This window comes from Falco punctatus (genome assembly GCF_963210335.1).
Source record: "Falco punctatus genome assembly, chromosome: 13".
Classification (NCBI taxonomy): domain Eukaryota; kingdom Metazoa; phylum Chordata; class Aves; order Falconiformes; family Falconidae; genus Falco; species Falco punctatus.
Window position 1 is genome coordinate 7,642,011 of NC_137593.1, and position 21,252 is coordinate 7,663,262.

General features: G+C 37.6%; 1 protein-coding gene across 5 annotated transcripts in view; it reads left to right on the forward strand.

The window, feature by feature from the left end:
- NAALADL2 (N-acetylated alpha-linked acidic dipeptidase like 2) overlaps positions 1–21,252 on the forward strand; it is a 497,171-nt gene that overhangs the window by 273,145 nt on the left and 202,774 nt on the right. For all 5 annotated transcript variants that reach the window (XM_080409532.1, XM_080409535.1, XM_080409533.1 and 2 more), the window contains one exon: positions 17,535–17,685. In XM_080409532.1, the coding sequence (XP_080265658.1) occupies positions 17,535–17,685 (151 nt within the window). The remainder of the gene's footprint in view (positions 1–17,534; positions 17,686–21,252) is intronic.

Here is a 21,252-nt window from a genome sequence, read left to right on the forward strand (position 1 = left end):
TCCAAACATTCACTTATTAACATTGCATCAGCATCAGTACAGTTCAGATCCACCTTCTGCACAGTTATCTATGTGACTCTAGAAAGCTTCATATCTACTTTTCACATCTGTCTCAAAAGTGGGGTTGAATGATAGCGTTTGTAGTGAACTACATCCGTTACAGATTTGTAAATTCAGAACTGAGTGTAATTGAGCTCAAGGCTTGAGAGGATTTCTTACACTTTGTATTGTCACCTGATCTCTGATCTCAAGTGTGTACCTCTGCTGCCTTCTGGTTGCTAGGAGATCACTGATTCAAAATACCTTTCTCAAAACATTGTGTTTCAGAATCAAAACATTTCAAAGAAGGATACAAAATTTAAATGTCTTTTTTTTTTTTTTCTCCTAAAAATAATCACCCTCCCCAGATTAATGCTGCATTTAATAGAGAAATAAAAATAACTTAATAGTCCATTTTGTTGTTGAAGGGCCAGCTGAGTGAATAGGTTAATCCAAGAAGATTGGTGATTAATTAGCAGCGTCTTTTGGAAAATTACAGCTGTTTGTGCTCCCTATCAAAATTACTCTGGTCTTCAGGGGAAAAAAAAAAAAAAAAACCAACCAAACAAAAAAACCCCCAACAGTAAGTGTTTTAAAGGATGCTAAGACTGAAAAATACAAAGAATCAGATTTACTGTTGGAAAGCAGACAGATGCTTTTTCTCAAGCCTTTCTGTCCTCATTTTGAAGTCATAAAACTTCTTTCTCCAGCTGGGGTAAAATAACAGTCCATTCTAATAGGTTGTGCTTATCGCCTTTTCTAGAAACCAGTAAGAACCCCTTGACTTTGTGCCTTCTTTTACAATGTGTTTGTCCATCACCAGCATGTTGATGTGGCTTCTGAAAGAAGGTTTATACAAAGACGGGAATACTCAGAAGTTACAGAAATGCTTGTACTCAAATTCAGAGAAGATCTTAGATGGTAAGCCTGAAACTTAACATCATTGACTGTGAGCTGAAACTGATAAAAAAGTTTCTAAGGCAGACTTCCACATCTTAAGTTATTTTCTAGTAATCAAAGATTATCTTATCAGGGGCAAAGAGTTGAGCTCTGTTAGAGAATATTTTTTCTGTCAGAGTGGCCTTCTAAACTCACTGTCTTCATGGAACGTCACATGAAACAAAAATCTCTTCAAAAATGTTGTCTAAAAGGCAGGTTAGTAGATGCTGGAAAAAAGAAACTCAGAAAGCTAAGCTACATTTTAAAACCCCTGTCAACCTGCTTTAAGGATTGTAACAGAACTGCCTAGCTATTCAGTGTCTCCTGTTGCCAAATAGGCTCTTGTTGGAAATGTGTGCATTAATTAATTTGTTTCTCTGTTGGTCTGAGTTGTCTCTACATCTGCAGTTAACTTCTTTATGTATTTTATCTGTTTTAGAGTTGGTATTTAGCCTTTACTGAAAAATTAATCATAACAGTTCTACGTATATTAAATATTTTTCCATCTCCTGAGAGAATTAGATTCACTACACATAGAATCATAAAATCATTTAGGTTGGAGAAGACCTTTAAATATATTGAGTCCAACCATTAACCTAGAACTACCAAGTGCACCGTTAAACCATGTCCCTAAGTGCCCACATCTCCACATGTTTTAAACACCTCCAGGGATGGTGACTCAACTGTTTCCCTGGGCAGCCTGTGCCCATGCTTGACCACCCTTTTGGTGAAGAAATATTTCCTAATGTTCAATCTAAACCTCCCCTGGTGCAACTTCAGGCCATTTCCTCTTTTTCTATCACTTCTTACCCCAGGGGAAGGCACCGACACATAAAAGGTTACAAAGTCTGACTTTTAGTTTCTTACCAGTTTAAGTTTATGTAATTTGACTGTGTGAAGCTGGTGCAATTAAATGCAGACAAAGACACTATTAATTTTAAATATAATGGGTATAGTTGCATTTGCCATGAGGAAGTGATGCAAAAGTAAGCTTGTCTTGTAATCCTGTACTGGCTCACTCTTCACCTTTTTGACCAGTTGCAAGCAATGGTAAGTACAAAGATTAGGCATCACTGCCACTCTGTCATTAATGGGTGGGAACAGAAATTTCTATTTATGCTGTTTTCACTCCTTGTCTCATTTGCAAATATGTTGCATAAGGAAATGCTTGTCTGAATTGGAACTACTTCATGATTTTCTGTAGAGTCCTATGCTGTGATAAACACCGGGACATATGAATGTTGTCATCTTTTCTGGGTCAGACCATTCATTCATTGCATGGCTTTGCAACATAACTTTGTTTTGTCTGAGCTTTTGTTTGTGTTTTGGGGTGGGTTTTTTGGTGTTTGTTGTTGTTGATGATTTTGTTTCAGTTTAGTTTTTCCCAGAGTAAACTTCTGTATGCTTTAAAGAGTTTTCCTGGAAGCTCTATCTCAAAAGAAAACAGAAGTGTAACAGAAATTGATCGATCTTGAGTTTCATTGTATTTCTTTTTCATTCATCTTCTGACTATGGTATTCTGTGTTTGGCATTTAGAAGTCAGTTCTGTGGAGTCCTAGGAGCTGTAAGTGGTGCTAAATCTTTTCAGTGGGCCCATTAGAGGGAACTGTATTTATTTCTAACATACAAGGTTTCAAAAGATATTTTCTTTCTCTTTCCTTGCCTTCCCCAAGAAACTGTCAGAGAAAGACAAAACCTGTGGGTGCTGTCATTGACCTAGTTGGGGAGAAAAGTGACAGCAAGCAATAATGTTGCCAGCGCATCTTTCTTAACCACCCTTTGTATGACCTTGTTTTGAAGTCGGGACCTTCCTTTCCTAATCGCTGCATTAAAAATCTTTATGACAATAAGTCAGACATATTTTGCACCTTTTATATTTTTCATTCAGTTTTTTATGACAAGGCAAGGGCATAATCTTGGATTGATGTTCTGGAACTAATTGTATACTAGTGTTACTGAAGAAGAGCTGGGGATTGTTGGGTTTGGGTTTTTGTGGTGTTTGCTTTTTTTTTTTTTTTTAACTGATGGTGAATCAGTGACTTCAGTGTGCTTTCTGACTGGCAAACTAATACAACTGCCACCTTGGTTCTCATCAAGTACTTCAACCTTGGACCTCCCACATGTACCTCTTTCGACTATTTCATTTTGGTGAAATGGGTTATTTACTAAATCACAGGAGGAGCCAAAGCTCTGTTTTAGTGATGTGCTGAGTGGAAAGCAGTGGAAAAGAAAGGACCTAGGAAGAAACAAATGCCACAAATGTTAACTTTTTCAGCTGTTATATCTTTCATGTGATTTCCTGCAGTTTTCACTTCATTTTGTTACATATTCTGCATTAGACTTCGATGTTCAATATGAAAGATATGCTCATGATATGTTCTGTGTAGCACAGTTAATGAATAAGGTCTTGTGGAAAAAATTCTGGTTGCTAAAATGTCAGCCATGAAACAAAATGGAAACTAGTCAAATTTTTAATTTTGGGATTTCTAGGGGAGCTTAGGACTGGAAATTAGTACTGATATATTATAAAATAACTTTTTATTGCTATTTTTAATAACTTCTTTAATATTTATAGTTTTTGAAATAACTTTATACACTGGGGCACATTCTTTATGACCTTTTCTTTTGTTATTCCTGGTTTGTGACTGTATTTCTAGCAAGGACGATAAATAAGGTCATTCTGAGTATTGATTTACTTAAAGGCATGCTAACCAAGTAGTTAAACACAGCTCTTTTCCATAAATGAAAGTAAAATATTCATTAACTAATTAATAATAGGCAGTTTTTCTAGTTGATATATAGATGTGACTGAGGTTTACATATGGCATACTCTATATCATTACATGGTCCACTTAGAAACATAAAATTAAACCAAATGTAAATTTAAAAATACATAACAGTGTTATCAAGTATATATACTGTATAAAAGAGACTGTTTATATTATGTTCAAGGCATTATTTTAAAAGCATGAAACCTGGATACAATGTAATACCCCAGAAAATAGTTGAGTAGAGAACATGCTTTGTACATTAAAAGAAATAGACGAGCTTTTCATGGAATCTTCTAAGATAATAGTTGTGTGAGAATATATATAATCTATATGTGTGTCTATATGTATATATATAAAAATTGTGTGAGTATATATATAATATTCTATAATAATACTAAAATAAGTCAGGGGGGTGGGGTTGGGGTGGGGGTTTTTTTGCACAAGTCTAATGAAGGCAGTTGTATTCTAACAATCCAACAGACATTCTAAGATGCAGTTACTTGAGGCAGCAAATATGCCTTGATTAAAAATCCATGACTGATTGTTTTGTGGGTTGTGAGAACATCTGCTAACATCTTGGTAGAAACCATAGAACATTTACACTTATGGAGACAGCAGTCATAATCCTTCTTTTGCCTTGCATGGTAGGATGACTTGAGCTGTTTTCATTTCAATATTACTTTCAGGTTTGGTAATCAAAAATATATACTCAGGGTACCCCAAGGATATCCCAGTTACGCACTACATGTTAATTGAGAGGAGATTGTTGAAAGAATCAGAGATTTTGAGTTTACATTGCATGTGATGCATAATGAAGGGGGTTTATGCAGGTAGGTATTTCCCTTGTTCTCTGGTTATGTACTTCCTCAATCTTGCTGATTATATAACTGATAATTTTAGAAACAACATATTATTTTTTTCCACCTTGTTGTCTCCATGTTTTGTGTGTACTTTTGCTTTGGTAGCTGGTCTGTGGCCATTAAATGTCCAAAGTCTCTCCAAAGTTTGGAGAACTGTTTGTGGCAACTATTCATAAATGCAGGCAATTAGGTGGAATTAATGCAAGGGTTGAGTGAATAATGGTAATGACACCCAGAATCCCCAGGAGCAGTTGCAACAGGCAGCTCAGGTAAATCAAATGGCACAAAAGAGAACACATTCCTGGCTTTTAGTTGCATGCAACGCACAGACCTCAGCTGTTTGCTAACTGTGTTGTACATCTTGTATTATTTCTTCAGTCTTTCAGTCCACCTGATAATTTTCATGGCAGATATAGCATAAGAATTTTAGGATCCCTATCTTGAGTTTAACATTCAAGTTGCTATCCTCTACTGCCAGTAAATGACTTACACTACTACTTAGCCATAGGGGTTTCTCTTATGGGCAGAGAACACTGGCTGTGGCAATCTGAATGACTTCAGGAGGCTGATGCTTGCAGCGTAAACTGAGAGGCAGTTGTTCTCTCCCTGTCAGAAAGGCTGCTTCCCCATCATCTGAAAACATATATCTGTGTTATTGACATATACTGCATATAACTAAGAAATAAAGAGTACTCAGCTCTGTAGCTTGAAAGTGAAAAAACAAGCCTGATGTGTACTCACCAACGTTTGATTGCTGGCAGCACTTAGGTAATACACTCTAGCATTTATTTATTTATTTATTTTTCCTAAGGGTAATATAATGCTGCTTTAAGTTTTTTGTTGTGAATATGGCCTTGAATTTAGCAAAAAACTTCACTCATAAATGTCAAGTATAACTCAGTTAATTAATCAGAGGCAAGCTTGCCAAAACAGATTTAGGTAAGTACCTGGTTTATTACTTCAGTTGAATGTACCTATGACCAATAAATAAATGACTTTAGTAAAACAAAATGGTAATTTATCTGTTCTTAATTTTTAAATTTCTCTGTAGGCTGGTAGCTTACCAGTTTTAACAGGACTGTCCTGTGGTGCAGATACTGATCCACTGGCAGTGGGTTACAGTCCCAGTCTGTACCGAAGGCATAGCACCTCACCACTGGAAGAATCCATGGCACCATGAGCATATTCCCACATGGCCACTCACCGTGGCTTCACTAACTCCCCTAGGGCACTCTCAGTTTGAAAAGCTGGCACTACATTTTGAGGGCAAAACATGGAAATTGTGATTGAGATTTTTCTCCAAATCCCTATTCCTTAAAGACTAGAGAATTCTCAAAAATGAAAAATGCAAATTCATCTTGAATGGAAAGTAAAGGTTAGATGCAGGCACACATAATTTAAATTTGACACATATATTTAATAGCTCTTACTGTAGTGACAGGTAAAATCCCTTTAATACAGCTGTTTACACTTTATTTATGATACTATTTGCTGAGTAGAAAGTATGACCACTCATGAATGTAATCACTTTTCTTTTGGATGGCACTTCAGGGTTCAATTTGTAACTGAAGAGCTAAAACTAGGAGCTGCTGCCACATCCGATGGGAGTTCCAGTCCCATCCTCTGTGTTAACGCCGGGTGAGAGCCTGCTGATCACTTTGTTGTAAGGTTTAGGGGACTGCAGTCTAACCTCTCCTTGTTGAACAGCATTGACTTAGTATGTCACTATTGCTATGGTCAGCAGAAAATTAGAGGAAACATATATTTTCCTAAACCAAGGAAAATGGTGTCCGTCATCTGAGGGAGCCCCCACAGCCCCTGGCCCAGGCCAGGAGCAGCAGGAGCCGACGGGTCTCAGTGCACCGATCAGGGAACACTCCATCCCCAGAACGGGCGGGATTGGCTGAGCCCTCCCGCACATGCTGCCTCAGATAATCCACCCGGCAACTCAGAAGCTTCCAGAAGGGGAGGTGAGGGCCGTCAGGCAGGGCGGGGGCTGGTGAGGGTGGGAAGCGCCACTGGCAGCACGCTGCCTCATGGCACATCCTCAGGCGGGGCTGTCCTGCAGTGCAAAGCGAGCCGTGTTTGCCACAGAAGGTTGCAGCGGGAAGGTTTATGTTTCTGAATGCGTTTGCCGCCTTTGTGGAAACCCAGTGTGGCAAAGCGCAAAGGGAGCAATGTTCTTCCTCATGTCCTGCTCTGAGTACGAGGCACTAGGTAGTTCAGCAGTGCTTACAAGAGATCTGAAGTAAAGCCAGGTACTGTAGTACACAACCAAGCTGATACCGAACATTGGGCTGCTGCAAGCTTTCGTGGTTGGGGCATCTCCTGGCTGGGAGCTTCCTGCAGGGTTCCAAAGTGGTGAGGAGACGTGGGCTGCAGGGTTCCAGAGCGGTGATGTGGGCTGCAGGGTTCCAGAGCGGTGAGGAGACGTGGGCTGCAGAGATATGAGACCTCCCTGAAGTTGAGACTAGGTGCCCTAAATGATTGCAGTGAACAGTACAGCTTCTGGAACGGTGAAATTGCAGCCTCCTCACCAGAGGAAACCTGCTGTGGTTTCTGTGCCTGGCATGAGGTGCAGGAAGGTGATGTAAACCTGAAGTAGTGGCTTTCTGGATAAGTGCCGTATGCTGGGAACAATGCAAATGGCATCTGCTGTCTTTACCTCATCATTCTAGTGGTAGGAAAACAAAAATTAAGTAAATATTAAAAAAAAAAAAAAAAAAAAAAGGAAGGGGATATTGGCAGATTTGACTCAGGCTTCTGACCAGCTGTACTGGCTGGTGGATTCTGAATTAAAAGTTTGCTAGAATGTATAAATACAGCTAAGGGTCTAATCAGTTTATTCCTGATAATTTACCAAGATTATATCTTTGTGTAATTGTTTTTTTGTATGACAGATCTTCAGCTCTATTCTCTCTATGATAGAGTCTAAACATAGACCGAAATAACCATAAACATAATCAGAAACAGCGGTTTCAGTATGAACAATGAAATGCTATTGGCTTTTTGGACGTTGCTCATCTGGACATTCATCCAGTCTGTTTGTTTCTTCTTTTTAATGTTTACTGAATATTTAACACTTACTATACATACAGTGCTCCTCTACATGCTTATTTAAAAGTCAGTAGTATTTCCAGAAGATGTAGGAATGCAATAGCAATATGAACGGGTTTGTATTATATACTCATCAAATAATGAAGATTTTTTTCTGAACTGTAAGCAATTCAATTATTTTGTTTCTGAAATAAATTAAGTAAAGCTTATTGAGTCCAATCAGCCCTTGTTTCTAGGGAACTGTAGTTCAATTTCATTTTTAATTAGATTGAACATTGCAAATTTCTTAGCAGTGGTAAGCAAAATCTGGCAATAAAATATGCACTCAATTTGTATTAAAAGTTCCTAAAATCTCGTGTAGGGAACTGGCAGTATATCTGGCTTACGTTTAATTGTCCAAGTACCTTATTGTGAAAAATTCCATTTTTAAAAACTGCCGATGTGTAACAAATTACTTTTTTTTGATAAAACTATATAGATGATGAGCAGACAGCAAATAGGAAGAAGTATGGGACAAAGCATTTAGTTCTTTGTAAGCTTAATACCACGTTTAGGACCATGACGCTAAAAATTTTTCTGTGCAAGGATTACAGGATTAAACCAACCTGTTTTTTGGGTTAGAGAGGCAGGGGGCCAGGATGAATTTGGAAGTGTTTTTTCCTCAACTACTGTGGCAGTCCAGAGGCTAATGCCTAGATTTCCACTCAAACTAGTAGATGACAAGCTGAATTGTGATTCATCATTACACATGAGTGCTTGGAAACTCTTAATCCAGTTTGAGTTCTACCAGTTTATGGTAGCTCTAATTTATTCAGCAGTTTATTCCTTTTGTTGGTGTTTCCGTCAGCTTTGCACTGTAGAAGCTGCTGCTCTTCGCATGGGTGCTGTGATTCCCCATGCTGATTGCCTCTCTTGTGTTTTCTTTGCTTTCCTTTTTTTGTTTTGTGGCTATATGCCATCTTATCCATGTTCGGACAGTGCTGCTGGGCTTCATTACAAAAGGCAGGTACTCTGGACAAGGTGGCCGTTCTGCAGCTTTTGAATGTAGTTCATAGGAAATGACATGGCTGTGTCACAGACAACATCCCTAGCTATAGGGAATAATTTCCAGCAGGGATTCAGACCAGCATCATTAGAACATGTGGGACATGTTAGAACATGATTTTGTTATGTTTGAGGGGGGTTTATTGTTTGCTTGTTTGCCTCAGAGAATGAAAAGGGTCAGCTATACGTATGGTAATGGATAATTGGTGTTTGAGAGATACCTGTGGGAAGGCTGGGTATGCACATTTCATTGCATGACAGCTTAGTTGCTCTCCTGCTGCAAGAGCAATTCTACTGGGGTCAAAGGATTTTAAGGACTCCCCATAGCACATCTAATATGAACAGGGGTTGAACTAGTATGGAGATTTAATACTACTCCAAATGGATGGGCTAGGAGCATTGAAGCCTATTTTACTTCCCTCTGGTAGTTTATTTTTTAGTTAGTCACACTAAGAATAAACAACTTACCTTATTTGCTTCTAAAAGCTGTTACTCATGACCCTTCCCAAGCCAGTTTTCTTGTGGTTAGTGCAAATTTACAAGTCTTCTGCCCTTGAATAGCACTTATCTGAAAGAATGTAGTTAAAAATATAACTGATGGTATATCGTGTACAAAGCAGCTCTTGCTCCTCACTGCCATACAGCCCCATCACTTATGCAGGCTGTTATGATTGATATTCTAAGGCTTCTTGCACTTTCCTCCTCCTTTTTCTCCCATATTCTATCAGACATCCAGGAAATACAAGGGGGAAATCTCCTCTCCTTATAAATCAGTTTTAGAAATGAAAATGACCAAATTCTGTAAATTTAAAATTTTGAAGGACAGTTTCAATTTAGAAACTGATTAATAAAAATGCCTTGAAAAAACCATAGGCATGCATGTCAGAGTCTTTCCTCAAATAAATGCACTGCATGTTTCTCTGATAGTAAGTACATCAGAGTTTTAAAGTTCTTGCCATGATGCAAACCAAGTATTTGATCTTCTGCTGGTCATATGTATTTCACTCTATGTCAGGTGTAATTTCTTGAATTCAATGGAGTATGTTTTCTGCCTTCTAAGACTTTTATGGGAATAGCCTGTAATTTATCAGATCCCCATTGTCTGCATTTCTAGCTTTTTGAAGTTTTACTTAGCTTAACCCTTTTCCCAGTCCTGTTTCTTCAATATAGCAATAGTGTCATTCCTTAGACAAGGACAGTGTTCAAGTTGAATAGGAAAGATGTATTTCTTTTCATCATCCCCATGTGGTCAGCCATTAAACTGGCTGTGTCCTCCATCTTTTACTATCTTAACATAGCACCTTGAGGATTGATCAGCAAAACCCATAACATCTTTAGATAGAGTTTTAACACAGAATTATTTTGAATGCTGTCCCTGCATCTCTGTGATGGGAAATATAGAAGCATGATTAAACATTAAGTGCAATATTAAAATATAAAGCGGAAGCCAAACTGGATCTTTGCCCACTTTACCTGTTAAAAATATGCAACTTGGATGAGTGATATAAAAATTAAGATATGTGTATCTAGGTGGGTTTTTTCTTCACTGAGTCTTGTTCGTGTTACTACTGCATCTTCCAAGTAATCTGTCTTATAGTGCGTAATTGAGAGGACAGTGGCATCTAATTAAATGTGCAGTATGCAAAGTCTTATTTTTCTACTCTAACAATCTGTTTGAGAAATAAGGAGATGTTATGTCAGTGAAGTCTTCCAGCAGTTTCAATGGCCCTTTCCCCTTGCTTGGTGATTTTACATACTGCCAATTAGTAAAATTAGATGGGAGATCCTTTCATGATTTTAATTGGAGCTTCAGTAGAAAAGAGTAATTAATAACTTGTAACCTGTCCAGCTAGTAAAGTTGTGTCTCAGCTTAACGAACCATGGGTTTTGCATGTTGCACTGTGAATTGAAAATGCAGTAGTTAAAAACTAGCTACTGTTATTTGTCATTTAATTCTGGTCATTTCATTGAGGTATAATGACAATAGGAGATAGAACTTCTGTAAATTTTTATGATTGTTTAACCTTGAACAGAATATGTAATAGGTATATGTATGTATTTTTCTTACACATGTTTGAGATGTTTTACTTTTGCCTCTGAAATATTGTTTTGTATTGTTTGAATCTTTTTTTTTTTCCAATGGTCCATATGTATTATGACCATGAATATAAAGTACTGCATGCATTTTTGTGTGTAAGAGGTGGAGAAAAGGGGATGACAAGTATATACAGGCAATCAACATATAAGTGAGAATATCCAAGAAGGTTTTGTTTCATTAATGCATTATGTCCAGGTTTTACTGTGTTAACACCTGAATGGACTTCTAGTAAGCAGTGCTATTATGAATCTGGCATTAGGAAGAGGAAAACTTTGGCCTGAAGTGGTATGGAAGAGGTTGTATGCTAGGCTAACAACATAGTAATCCAGTATGAATTTTGCTGTACTGTCAGTAGCTGACAGTTAAAGGCCTTTGTAGTCTAATGAACTGTGATGGCATTTACACTAACACAGACATTGTGTAAAATATAATTTGTTTAATTTGGGGTGTGTATTTAAGGAGTGCAAACTGCTCTATTAAGCTTAAAAATCTCCTGTGCTTAAACATTCTATATGTGCCTGTAGCTAAAGCATGTTTAATCTCTTCTTTTAAGGTTCTGTTACTTTGCCAGACATAGACATATCTTGATATATGTATTGCCTTTTATATTTTTTTTACAATAAAATGGGGGATAAAAAAGTTTTGTTGCCTTGGTATACCCCCTCTCCAGAGAGTCTTGGTTCCTTTTTAATTATTGTTACTTTTGATAGTGACTGGAATTTCCAGGGTTTAATATAAATAATTTCACAGAGATTGGGTATATAATCTTCATGGAACTGACATCAATCGGAAACTTCTGGTGTACAGCATAATTGCTTTGATTCTGATTTACACAAGAGCCTCTTGCTGCCATGTTAGTAGTAAGACAGTAGAAGGGCCTCAGAAACATGTACGTAGTTTCAATGAACACCCTAATACTATTTATTAATGTATGTATCTATGTACAGGAGTGAGGATACAGCCAAGGCACACACTTTCAATAATGTGAAACATGCACATGAATACCTTCTGAAGATGAAAACTATGTTTTGAGGCACTTTTGATGTGAAACAGCATGATGTGCTACAGGTATTTTTGAAATGTAGACTTTTAAATTATACTAGGATAGTATTGAAAATATGTGATAACAAAGTGAAAAAGAAATCTTAAATACTGTTGTTCAGCTAGTTTGTATTGTTTTTTTTTTTACTGATACATTTTAACCATTATGTAACAATTGAAAACCTGAATGCTTATGTAATGTAGTTGAAAACAGAATTAGATCTAATAAAAAAATGACACTTGATTTCCATTGAACCCAGTATTGCGAAGTAAAATGTAACAGAAGGGAACCTATAGTAAATTGAAGAGATCTGGTTCATCCCCGCCCCAGCACTAGAGTTTGATTTATAACATTCTAAAAAACTCTTTTAGATGTATATACAAGTAGTGAAATGCATTTGGAAGTCGCTGTCATTTAAATTAACTTTTCCAGACAGTGTTAGTTCTACTTGTTTTGTGTAAGGATAGAAACTTTCATGACAACACTCACTTATTACATAGAATTGTAAAACAATATATCCTGTACTGAACTGCATTATTCTTCATAATGTATCATTTGATAAACGAACAAGTTTTTCCATGGGTTAGTGAACAGGTTTTTCACTTTGTTTCTTGAAGTTGGATTTTATGATGTCTAAATCACGGCCCAAGTTTCTGTATCCTTTTCAATCTGTCACACTCCCTCTTGTGATTTCTTGCCTGGTTTTCCCCCTTTCCATTAAGGAGTAAGCTCTCCAGATTTTATTAATGCCTTTGCAGTGTGGTGCATTAGCAGGATCTGCCTCTTGTCTACTCAATATCCCATTTTCATTAAACTTGCAGAAATATACTGAGATATTTCCTCCTGTCATGTAAGTCTTCTGTGCCAGTGGTTCAATCATTACTGTGGATCAAGTCACATAAATAGACAAGCATAGAAACCAGACCAAAGAAGTGTTACAGAAGTAGTATTTTATCAGTTAACGGGGCTGGTATTATGCCTTATAAAGCATAGCCTTTACAACTGTAGGGGAGGGATAAAGGGAAGAGAGAAGAGATGGCTTTCCGCAGGAGAGAAGGGAAGACAAACAGCAATGCTGATACCGTAGCTGTCTGCACATTTAGCAGCATGACTGATTGTAAAAAAGTTTCACAAAGATGAAGAACTGTCTAGACAGTGGCACAGAAAGGTTGTCTGAAAGTTTGGCCATATTGTGGGACCATTTGCAAACATAGTGGGAAAAATTGCTAGTAATGAGAAGCTATTTTAATATGTAATTGGTAGGTTGATGGAATCCACAGTTACCACATCAGGTGTGTTGTTGTTTTTTGTTTTTTGTTGGTTGTGGGTTTTTTTTTGTTTGTTTTGTTTTGGTTTTGGTTTTGGTTTTTTTTTTTTTTCCCCGATGTGTTGCTAACCATCATTAGTCCTCACTTTTCGGAATATAATATGTTGTGGTGCTCCTCATCTGTTGATCGTGCATTACTACGTTGTAAATTGTTTGTAAAGAGACTATTACTTGGAATCAGCTAAAGGGAGAGAAAAGATGTCGTGGTCATTTAATTGTCTTTAAGCCATTAGGGTCTTGATGGATCAGAGAAGGTTGGGTTTTCGATTTCATTGAGTGACTAGGTTAGGAAGCCCTTTCTTAGCTATCTCTACACTATTACTTGCTGTAATCCAGATGAGACCAAAGTGCGATGTGCTTTTCTGCTCTCTGCCTGGGAGATGGCAGCTCAAACTCAACCCCAGATGTGGCTCCCATGAACAGAACATCAGAACAGTGCTGATGCAGTCAGGCTTTATTTTCAGCTAAAAAGCCAGAGTACTACTTACACAGCTACATGTTTCAATGTGCATGTTTTTAATCCTTTGAGGCTTCATGGTTAGCAGGAAACCTTTCCAATGTGCTCTCTGGACAAGGATGATGCCTGATTACCCAATTGTTCTGCTTTTTGATGCTTGGGAGGTGCAAGGATAGTCTCAGCTGGAAAGAGGAGACCAGGGGAAATGATCTTCAGCAAGGTAGACTTTGCTCTCAGCTGAAAGATAACAATACAGCTTGAGGCCAGTACCTGCTGCATTGCTTCCCTGTTTATGACCAGTCATTTAAGGGCAGCTCTTACTCTTTATGCTGGAGTTTCATACAGAGAGGCTGTAGTCTCTTCTCTTTTGTAGGTTTGTTCCTGTATTCAGATCACTAACATAACCCCCCTGATGAAGCATTCGTTCAGGCACACGCTAGGCTCAGATGAGATACAACGCATTAAAGTCAGGTGTGAGAGGTAGTGGCCCCCTGCTTTCCAGCAAAGAGTCGTGCTCAGCTTCCCTATTTTTAACCTAATGTCTATTTGTCAGTAGGTTTGTGGCCAACGCCAAACAGTAAAGCTTGGCTCCTATGTGCAGTGCAGACCTGGTCTCTGTTACCTACGTGTCAATACAAAAGATAAATGTTTTCTCTGCAGCATTCAGAGGTGGTGCAGTTAAATGATGAAGTACCTTTGAGATTTCCTGTTAGGACAAAACCAAGTTCTTTAGACTACTGGAGTCTGCCTGTATAAAGAATTGGTTCCGTTTACTCTTCCATATCAGTTATCTTGTTCTTATGTCCACAATGTGTTATTAGTGTGCCCTCTTAATGTATCTAAAGCTATCGATGTTATAGTTACTGTACTTTCTGTTCAAGCAGTACCTTATTATATAAGGAGATCCCTGAGTCAAAATGAAGGATTCCAAAATCACTAGTCACTACTTAAAGATGTGTCTTTTCACTGCTTCAGCCGCATCATCTTTAAAGGGTAATTTAATAGTGCCTTAAGGTGTGTAGAGTTTACAAGGCTAATCTGTCCCCATGTATGTGACAGAGCTTTTTATAAAGCAGCAAGTGTCTCATATGAGATTAAACTGAGTTGGGAATGCTTTTGGGGTAATTTCATGTACTGGATTGAAAGAGTTACTGGTTTAAAGTGAGTCTAGAAACTGAAGATTTAAGCAGCCATAAACAATGAAAGGGTTAACAATGGGCATCAGCATCTCTTTTCTTGTCAAGGGTTCTGCTGTTTCCCTTTTATTCTGATATGTCTGCGGCTTTGGGAGAGGGAGGAGGCATACACCTAAAACCATAAGGAGCAGATTCTGCTGTTGGTTGGTTCTACCATCTAAAATAATCCATTTGTTTGAACAGATGTGTACCAGTGTACCTGAAGGGACATAATCTACAATCTTTAGCCATGTAAACAACCTCTTCCTCAGATTCTTCGTGCTAGGGCTCTTTATGGCTGTTAAGGTGTTGACTTATTTGAGATGAAGATGGAAGCAACAGTACTAATTTTTTGTTGGCATAGTTGTGATGTCACTATTGCAAAGTTGAAAGGCAGCAATTATAGCTGAAATCTGAAAGCTGTTCTGTAACTTCACGTGAACAGCACAACTCCTTACTAGAGATTGTAGCCATGGCAGCAGTGGTTGCTGCACTTTGTGAATAACAACCGTGCGGTTACCTTCGCTCAGTGAAACAGGAATTTAATAGTGATTAAGTACAAAGTTTTTAAAACTTTTTTTAAAAAACCCAGAAAACACTGCATCTGTATTCTGTATCTTCTATGCTATTAAGACTAGAGATGAATAAAAAGGTACTGGATATGGATGCAGGAAAAGACAATTGTTAATTTAAATTCTGGTTATTACATCATTTAGCTATGATGCATCCTGCTCTTCCTGTAGTCTCCCCACCCCTTGGATTTTGTAAATCCTGGCTAAATGTATGCATATGAAAGTGATTTGGAAACAGAACAATACCATAATAAATGAACCTACCATTTTGGAAATGTTTATGCCTCTGTTACATTTAAGGACTGTGATACATTTTTATTCTTTTACATTTTTAACTGTCCGTGCTAGACACGTTCTGACTCTGCACACTCATCTGAATAGAGTTCTTTCAAGACACTATCCCTTTTCATCTAGGGTTTGCTTTGAATAAGGTATGTAAGATTACACAGGTGATTCATAGGTTCACTTGCATGTGTTTATCTGAATTCAGACTGCCGTGTTAAAATTTTAGTGAATCACATAATTACATGTTTACTTATAGAAATGGCAATAGTACGCTGCTATTTTGTTACATTTTTTTCCCCATCTTAATTTTCAAGAAAAGCAGAACTAAACATCAGACGCTTTTGAGGCTTAAACCAAATGCCGTATATTCATGTAATTTACATACTTGTAAAGCCACAGAGAACTACACATAAACAATTCTTAAAACCGACAGCTAGGAAATAAATCAAATATATATATGTATGTATACACACAGAAGAAAAATGAAGGGTCTAAAATACAGAAGAAGGACAACTGACCTGAGAAACGGAGGTATAGTAATGAGTTCTCGGGTTCCTAAAGAATCAGATCTGTGTAGTCCAGAAACATAATGTACTTGCAAGCGTTCCTCAGACCACTTGGAGCTATTTGGAAAGCCATCAGTAGAGCATACTGAATAGGAAGATAATCCTTAAATACCACAATTACTACTGTCTGAAAAATTAATATAGTTTTGTGTCACTTTTGTAGTCTTCAGTCAATTCCAAATATGCAGAGCATGACACAGAAAGGTCATCTCATTTCATGGGAGTATTTGTGACGTTACAATTTGATTTCATATGATTCAGAATAAAATCTCTTTATTTTTCCATTCTCTAAGAAAGAGAAAACCAGATTTTTTTTCAGACAGAATTGATCTATAGGCTCCTGCAAGTGAAGGTGCTTGGATTCTTTTGTCCTTGACTTTGGGGAAGTTGCCTGATTTGCTGCCCCATATCTATAGAATTTTGGAAAGGCTAGTTACCATTACCAACTCAAGCTGTGATGTTCTGATGAGACAGAATAAAAACTGTCTGACAGAAGCCAGACTCTTAAGGTTTGAGCAAGTTGGACTGCGCCTTTTTTTTTTTTCTTTTCTTTTAATTCTGTAAACACGTTTTGTTTTTTTTTTTCTTGACTGAAGAGTAACTGTGTCCAGAAATCCTGTGGCAGACTGCACTTATGCATGTCTTTGAAGAGGTAAGTTAAGCGGGAATGTCGTACTGCTAGTAATATGGAAAATACGGAAGATCTACTGAAGATGTTTTAATGAGACTAGTTTCACAACTAAGGCATTTTCAAGGTGTTATGTATATCACATAAAAATATGTTACGGTTGTATGTCTAGCAAGTGTCCAATGAGTTGGGACAAAGGTGGCTCCACTTGTAGCTCTTTGTGTACATTACTGAATGCCAGTGCCTCATCTGAATGTAGTCTCCAACAGACCAGCCTTGTCTGACTGTCACAATGAAAGAGTTGAAGATGGAACAGTTGCAAATCTCAAATGCAGCTGTAGTGAGTGTTAGCACTGCTTCCTCAACATGCTACATATAATTTAAAAGTAAGAATTATTTTTGTCATTAGGCTTTGAATGTGGCTTTTGACAGGAATTTGGGAAACATGACTTGCCGTTAGTGCTTCAGGGTTTGATTTTGTCTTTTCAAAGCATAACTGATGTTTTATATTACAAGCAGTTTGGAGCTGCACCTGTCTTTATTTGCTTTGTGCATAGCATAGTTGGTGAGACCCTGATACGTGACAAAGCCTCTATCTCAACAGTAATTAAAATAAATAATGTGTCCTGACATAGTTGTTGTTAATTGTCACCTATGTTGTTTTGTTCCCTCAGCTTTCTCTGTTAGAAGATGCAGGATTTGGTGGTGTTCTTCTTTACATCGATCCTTGTGACTTACCAAAGACTACAGATCTTGATGATAAAGCTTTTATGGTTTCCTTGAATAGTGGAGGAGATCCATCAACACCTGGTTATGCCAGCATCGGTAAGTACTGTTCAAGGCACATTCAGTTAATGGTCATTTTAATTCTTTGTAGATTCTAAGTATGGGATTTAAAACACTCAACAAAATTCTGCCTGAAAGAGAAACTCAGTAAGAGAACACTGTAATGCTCAAAGGATGGCATTCAATCTCAAAAGTGCTTTACTCTAAACTCTTAGCACAAAGCCTGTACTCTGAATAATTTATTTTGTTGCTTTTTTCTATTTGTGTATACACACACTGAACCATTATTCCGGCCTGCTTATTCCTAACACATGAAAAAAAAAAAAAAAAAAAAAAAGCTGTGAAATACTAATCCAGTGGTTTTTGAGCAGGTTCCACGGGCTCTGTCCCAACTGAAAGAAGTATTCTTCCCTTCCTTCTATATTCCAGTTTCATGGTCTTGGTAATGGAAACTTTGGTGCATGGATGCAAGTGAAATGCAATCAGAAATTTATATTTTAAAAGGTTTAAGAAAAAATTATGTTCATAGTATCTATGTGCTGTTACCACTTGAATAGAATGTGTTCATTTAGCCTCATCTCAGTTCTGCCTGGCTAGACTTGGTTATCAGTTTGTGCTTCTCTAAAGACATGTGTTGTCGAAGTATGGGAAATAAAGAAATGATTTTAAGGAACTACATAGCCTTTTATAAGTTTAAGGTGTTTTTTGTTGTGGTTTTTTTTAAAGCAATGCTATCAATAAATAGAAGCAGCAGCATATTTGACTCGTACGTGCTACTTAAATCTCTGTTCTGACAGTTCAGTGAATGTGTGTTCTGCTTCCCTGCTGCCTTTTCAGCTTTACAACCTTTTTTACTATCTAACTATTTGGAAATGTATTAAGCAGCAGTCTATGAGTTTGTGACAAGGCTTCATCAAGAATATTTGGTCCGGTTACTAGCTCAGACATCTAAAGTCTGACTTGAATTGGCACTAAATCAACTGAGGCAACACTGAGATACTTCATGACTAGAATGGCAGAAAATAGAAATATTTGCCTGGTTGTCAAAGAAGGGTGTTAGCTATTCACAGCATGAATGCCTTGACAGCTCAGTGGGAAAGAAATTGCACATTTTCTCAGTGTCTCAGTGTACCTGACCCAGTGTTCTTAAAAGTGCCCTGGGAGCTACAGAGGTAAATGTAACACTCTTCAAGCTTTATTCTTGCTCATTTCATGGAGCTATTTGAAAAACAGTTTGTTGCTTATCTGTCTGGCTGACTCCTTGATGTTTTATTTACTCTTCATGAAAAGTAAAGCTAATTAAAACAGATACATCAACATGAAGATGCCATTTCAGTGTCTAAACCTTATGTGTTGGTTTTCCATCAGTAAATGATCTCATTGGCAGTGTGCATTCCAATCTCCAGTTTGAGAAAAAGAAGCTTAATTATATGGAAAGTGGCGATGAAAGTACATTGATTGTTTCTGCTATAACCCTTAGTGTGGTTTGTCTGTGGTTTTAAGTCTCTGAGCAGCATTCATAAACAAGAAGAGGCTATCATGTTCCTAAAATCATTTGTATTTTGATCTTTGAATGCCATGATGAGCTGGAAAGAGTTCAAAGGAACACGTGAGGAAACTCTTTGTTATGGTTATGTCACTGGAAGGTAGATCAGATGGAAGTAATTTCTGTGTTTCTGACGATGATTTTCTTCTCTGGAAAATATGAATCAATTTGGTTAGAGGTAACTTATGCCTGGACGAATACAAATACCTCTGGAGCACAGACTTTTGCCTGAGAGATATGCTTGCGTGTAAGGTAGTTAAACTGACTACAGGTAGAACGTAAAGTGCCAGATACCCAGGGTTGCCCCTATCTCTGTGATTCACAGAGTATAACATGCACTACAAGAGATTTTATTGGAGGCTCCTGCTTAAGTTATTGGCATATCTTTGATACCATCTGTACTTCACAGATTGCCAAAAGAACTGTTACTATTACCTCCTACCACCATTCTCCCTTTTACTAAGAAATTCCAGCTGAGTGATCCAAAGTTATGCTTGTATTAGATGAATGAAAGGTACAAAACTTGTATTTTCATGCTACTGCCTATGTTTCTTGCATTCTTTTAGTCTGAAAACAAATTTCTCTGTGGCATCAGAGTATTGAACTACTTCAGTTTTCTTCCTAGAAAAAAAAAAAAAAACAAACAACAAAAAACCCCCACCAAACGTTCAGGAAATGATAGCATTTACAGGTCTCTTTGCAAAGTTGACAGCATTTTCAAATGGGGTTTATGTAATAATTCAGAGAGAACTTTGGAGCTCTCGTGAGATTTTAGCTCAAATTTCCTATTTCATGAAGATTAAATGCTGCATTGAATATGAATCATTTTAGAATGTACAGAAATAGCTTGAGGATGGGTTTGAGATGCCTACTACCTATCAGTTGAACGATTTTTTTTGATCACTGTTTGATAAAAGGAAAAAAAATAATAGTGTGGAAAGGGAAGTGAACAGCACTTATGTAAAAGTTTCGGAAGCTTTGATAATTCTTCTGTTCTTAAGACTCTCCCAATCCTACATCATATCAGTCCTGAAACAATGATACGAGCCTTTCTGAGCATCTGTTCTGTCTTGCTGATACTGATTGCCAAAGACTGGTATCCTCCATTTTCAGAAATCTTTCTTCCCTCTTCCTGATCTTGAAATGAAACAGATCCAATGGGCGGGACTCAAGGGATTAAACACAAGGGACTGAGAAGTTTGAGAGCAAAATGAGACACTTCTGTGGCAAAAATTATCTTGAAAACAGAAGAATAGCAAAAAACTTGAGTGACTTCCCCCACCTACTCCCCCCCCTCCCCTTCATTTTGACTTTCTGAATGCTGCACTTCTTTCACCTACCTTTGCATGGCAGACACATATTAGATTTCTCCATTGCTAGACTTCAGAGCCATTTTAAAACACATTTGTTTCCACACAGAAAATGGCTCAGTAAACAAATATGGATAGAACCTCTTTGTCAATCCTAGTATGCAAATCGAAAAGTGTTATTGTGATAAGCATTAAGAACCCTGCCCCTGAGATAAGGTACCTCATCATAGAATCCCTTTCTGTGCAGTAGTGGAATAGAATTTCATGGAGAATTCAGACAGCATCATAGAAAACACTGTTAGCCTAAAAATGCTGAAATATAACACCTGTAAAATAGAATCTTATGCTATCGGCTGGAGTTTCAAGTGTAATGTTGTTTTAGAGTACTGTTAAGCAAATAGTAAGGCAAAGTGGTATATCTGGAAGCAGTCCGTGCTTCAGGTCATTGTTAACAGCTAGCTGGTCATGTGAGCCGTGTTACAGGGATTTGGGTGAATAATCATAGTAGCATGGGGAAAATGCACAGTGTCCCTAGAATTCCGAATAGTGAATATTATTCTGGTAGAGGAATTGACATTACTCCTCAAACATTGCTAATAGGATTTTTTTTCAGAGGATTTTTTTTGCAGGGAAGAGGAGGAATTGGTGAGGTGTTGGTCCACTACAGCCACAGCTGAGCCTATCAGCGAAGTTGGTGGTGCCTCTGAAAATGTATTTAAGAAAGGGCAAGAATTCTGAACAGGCAGGGGA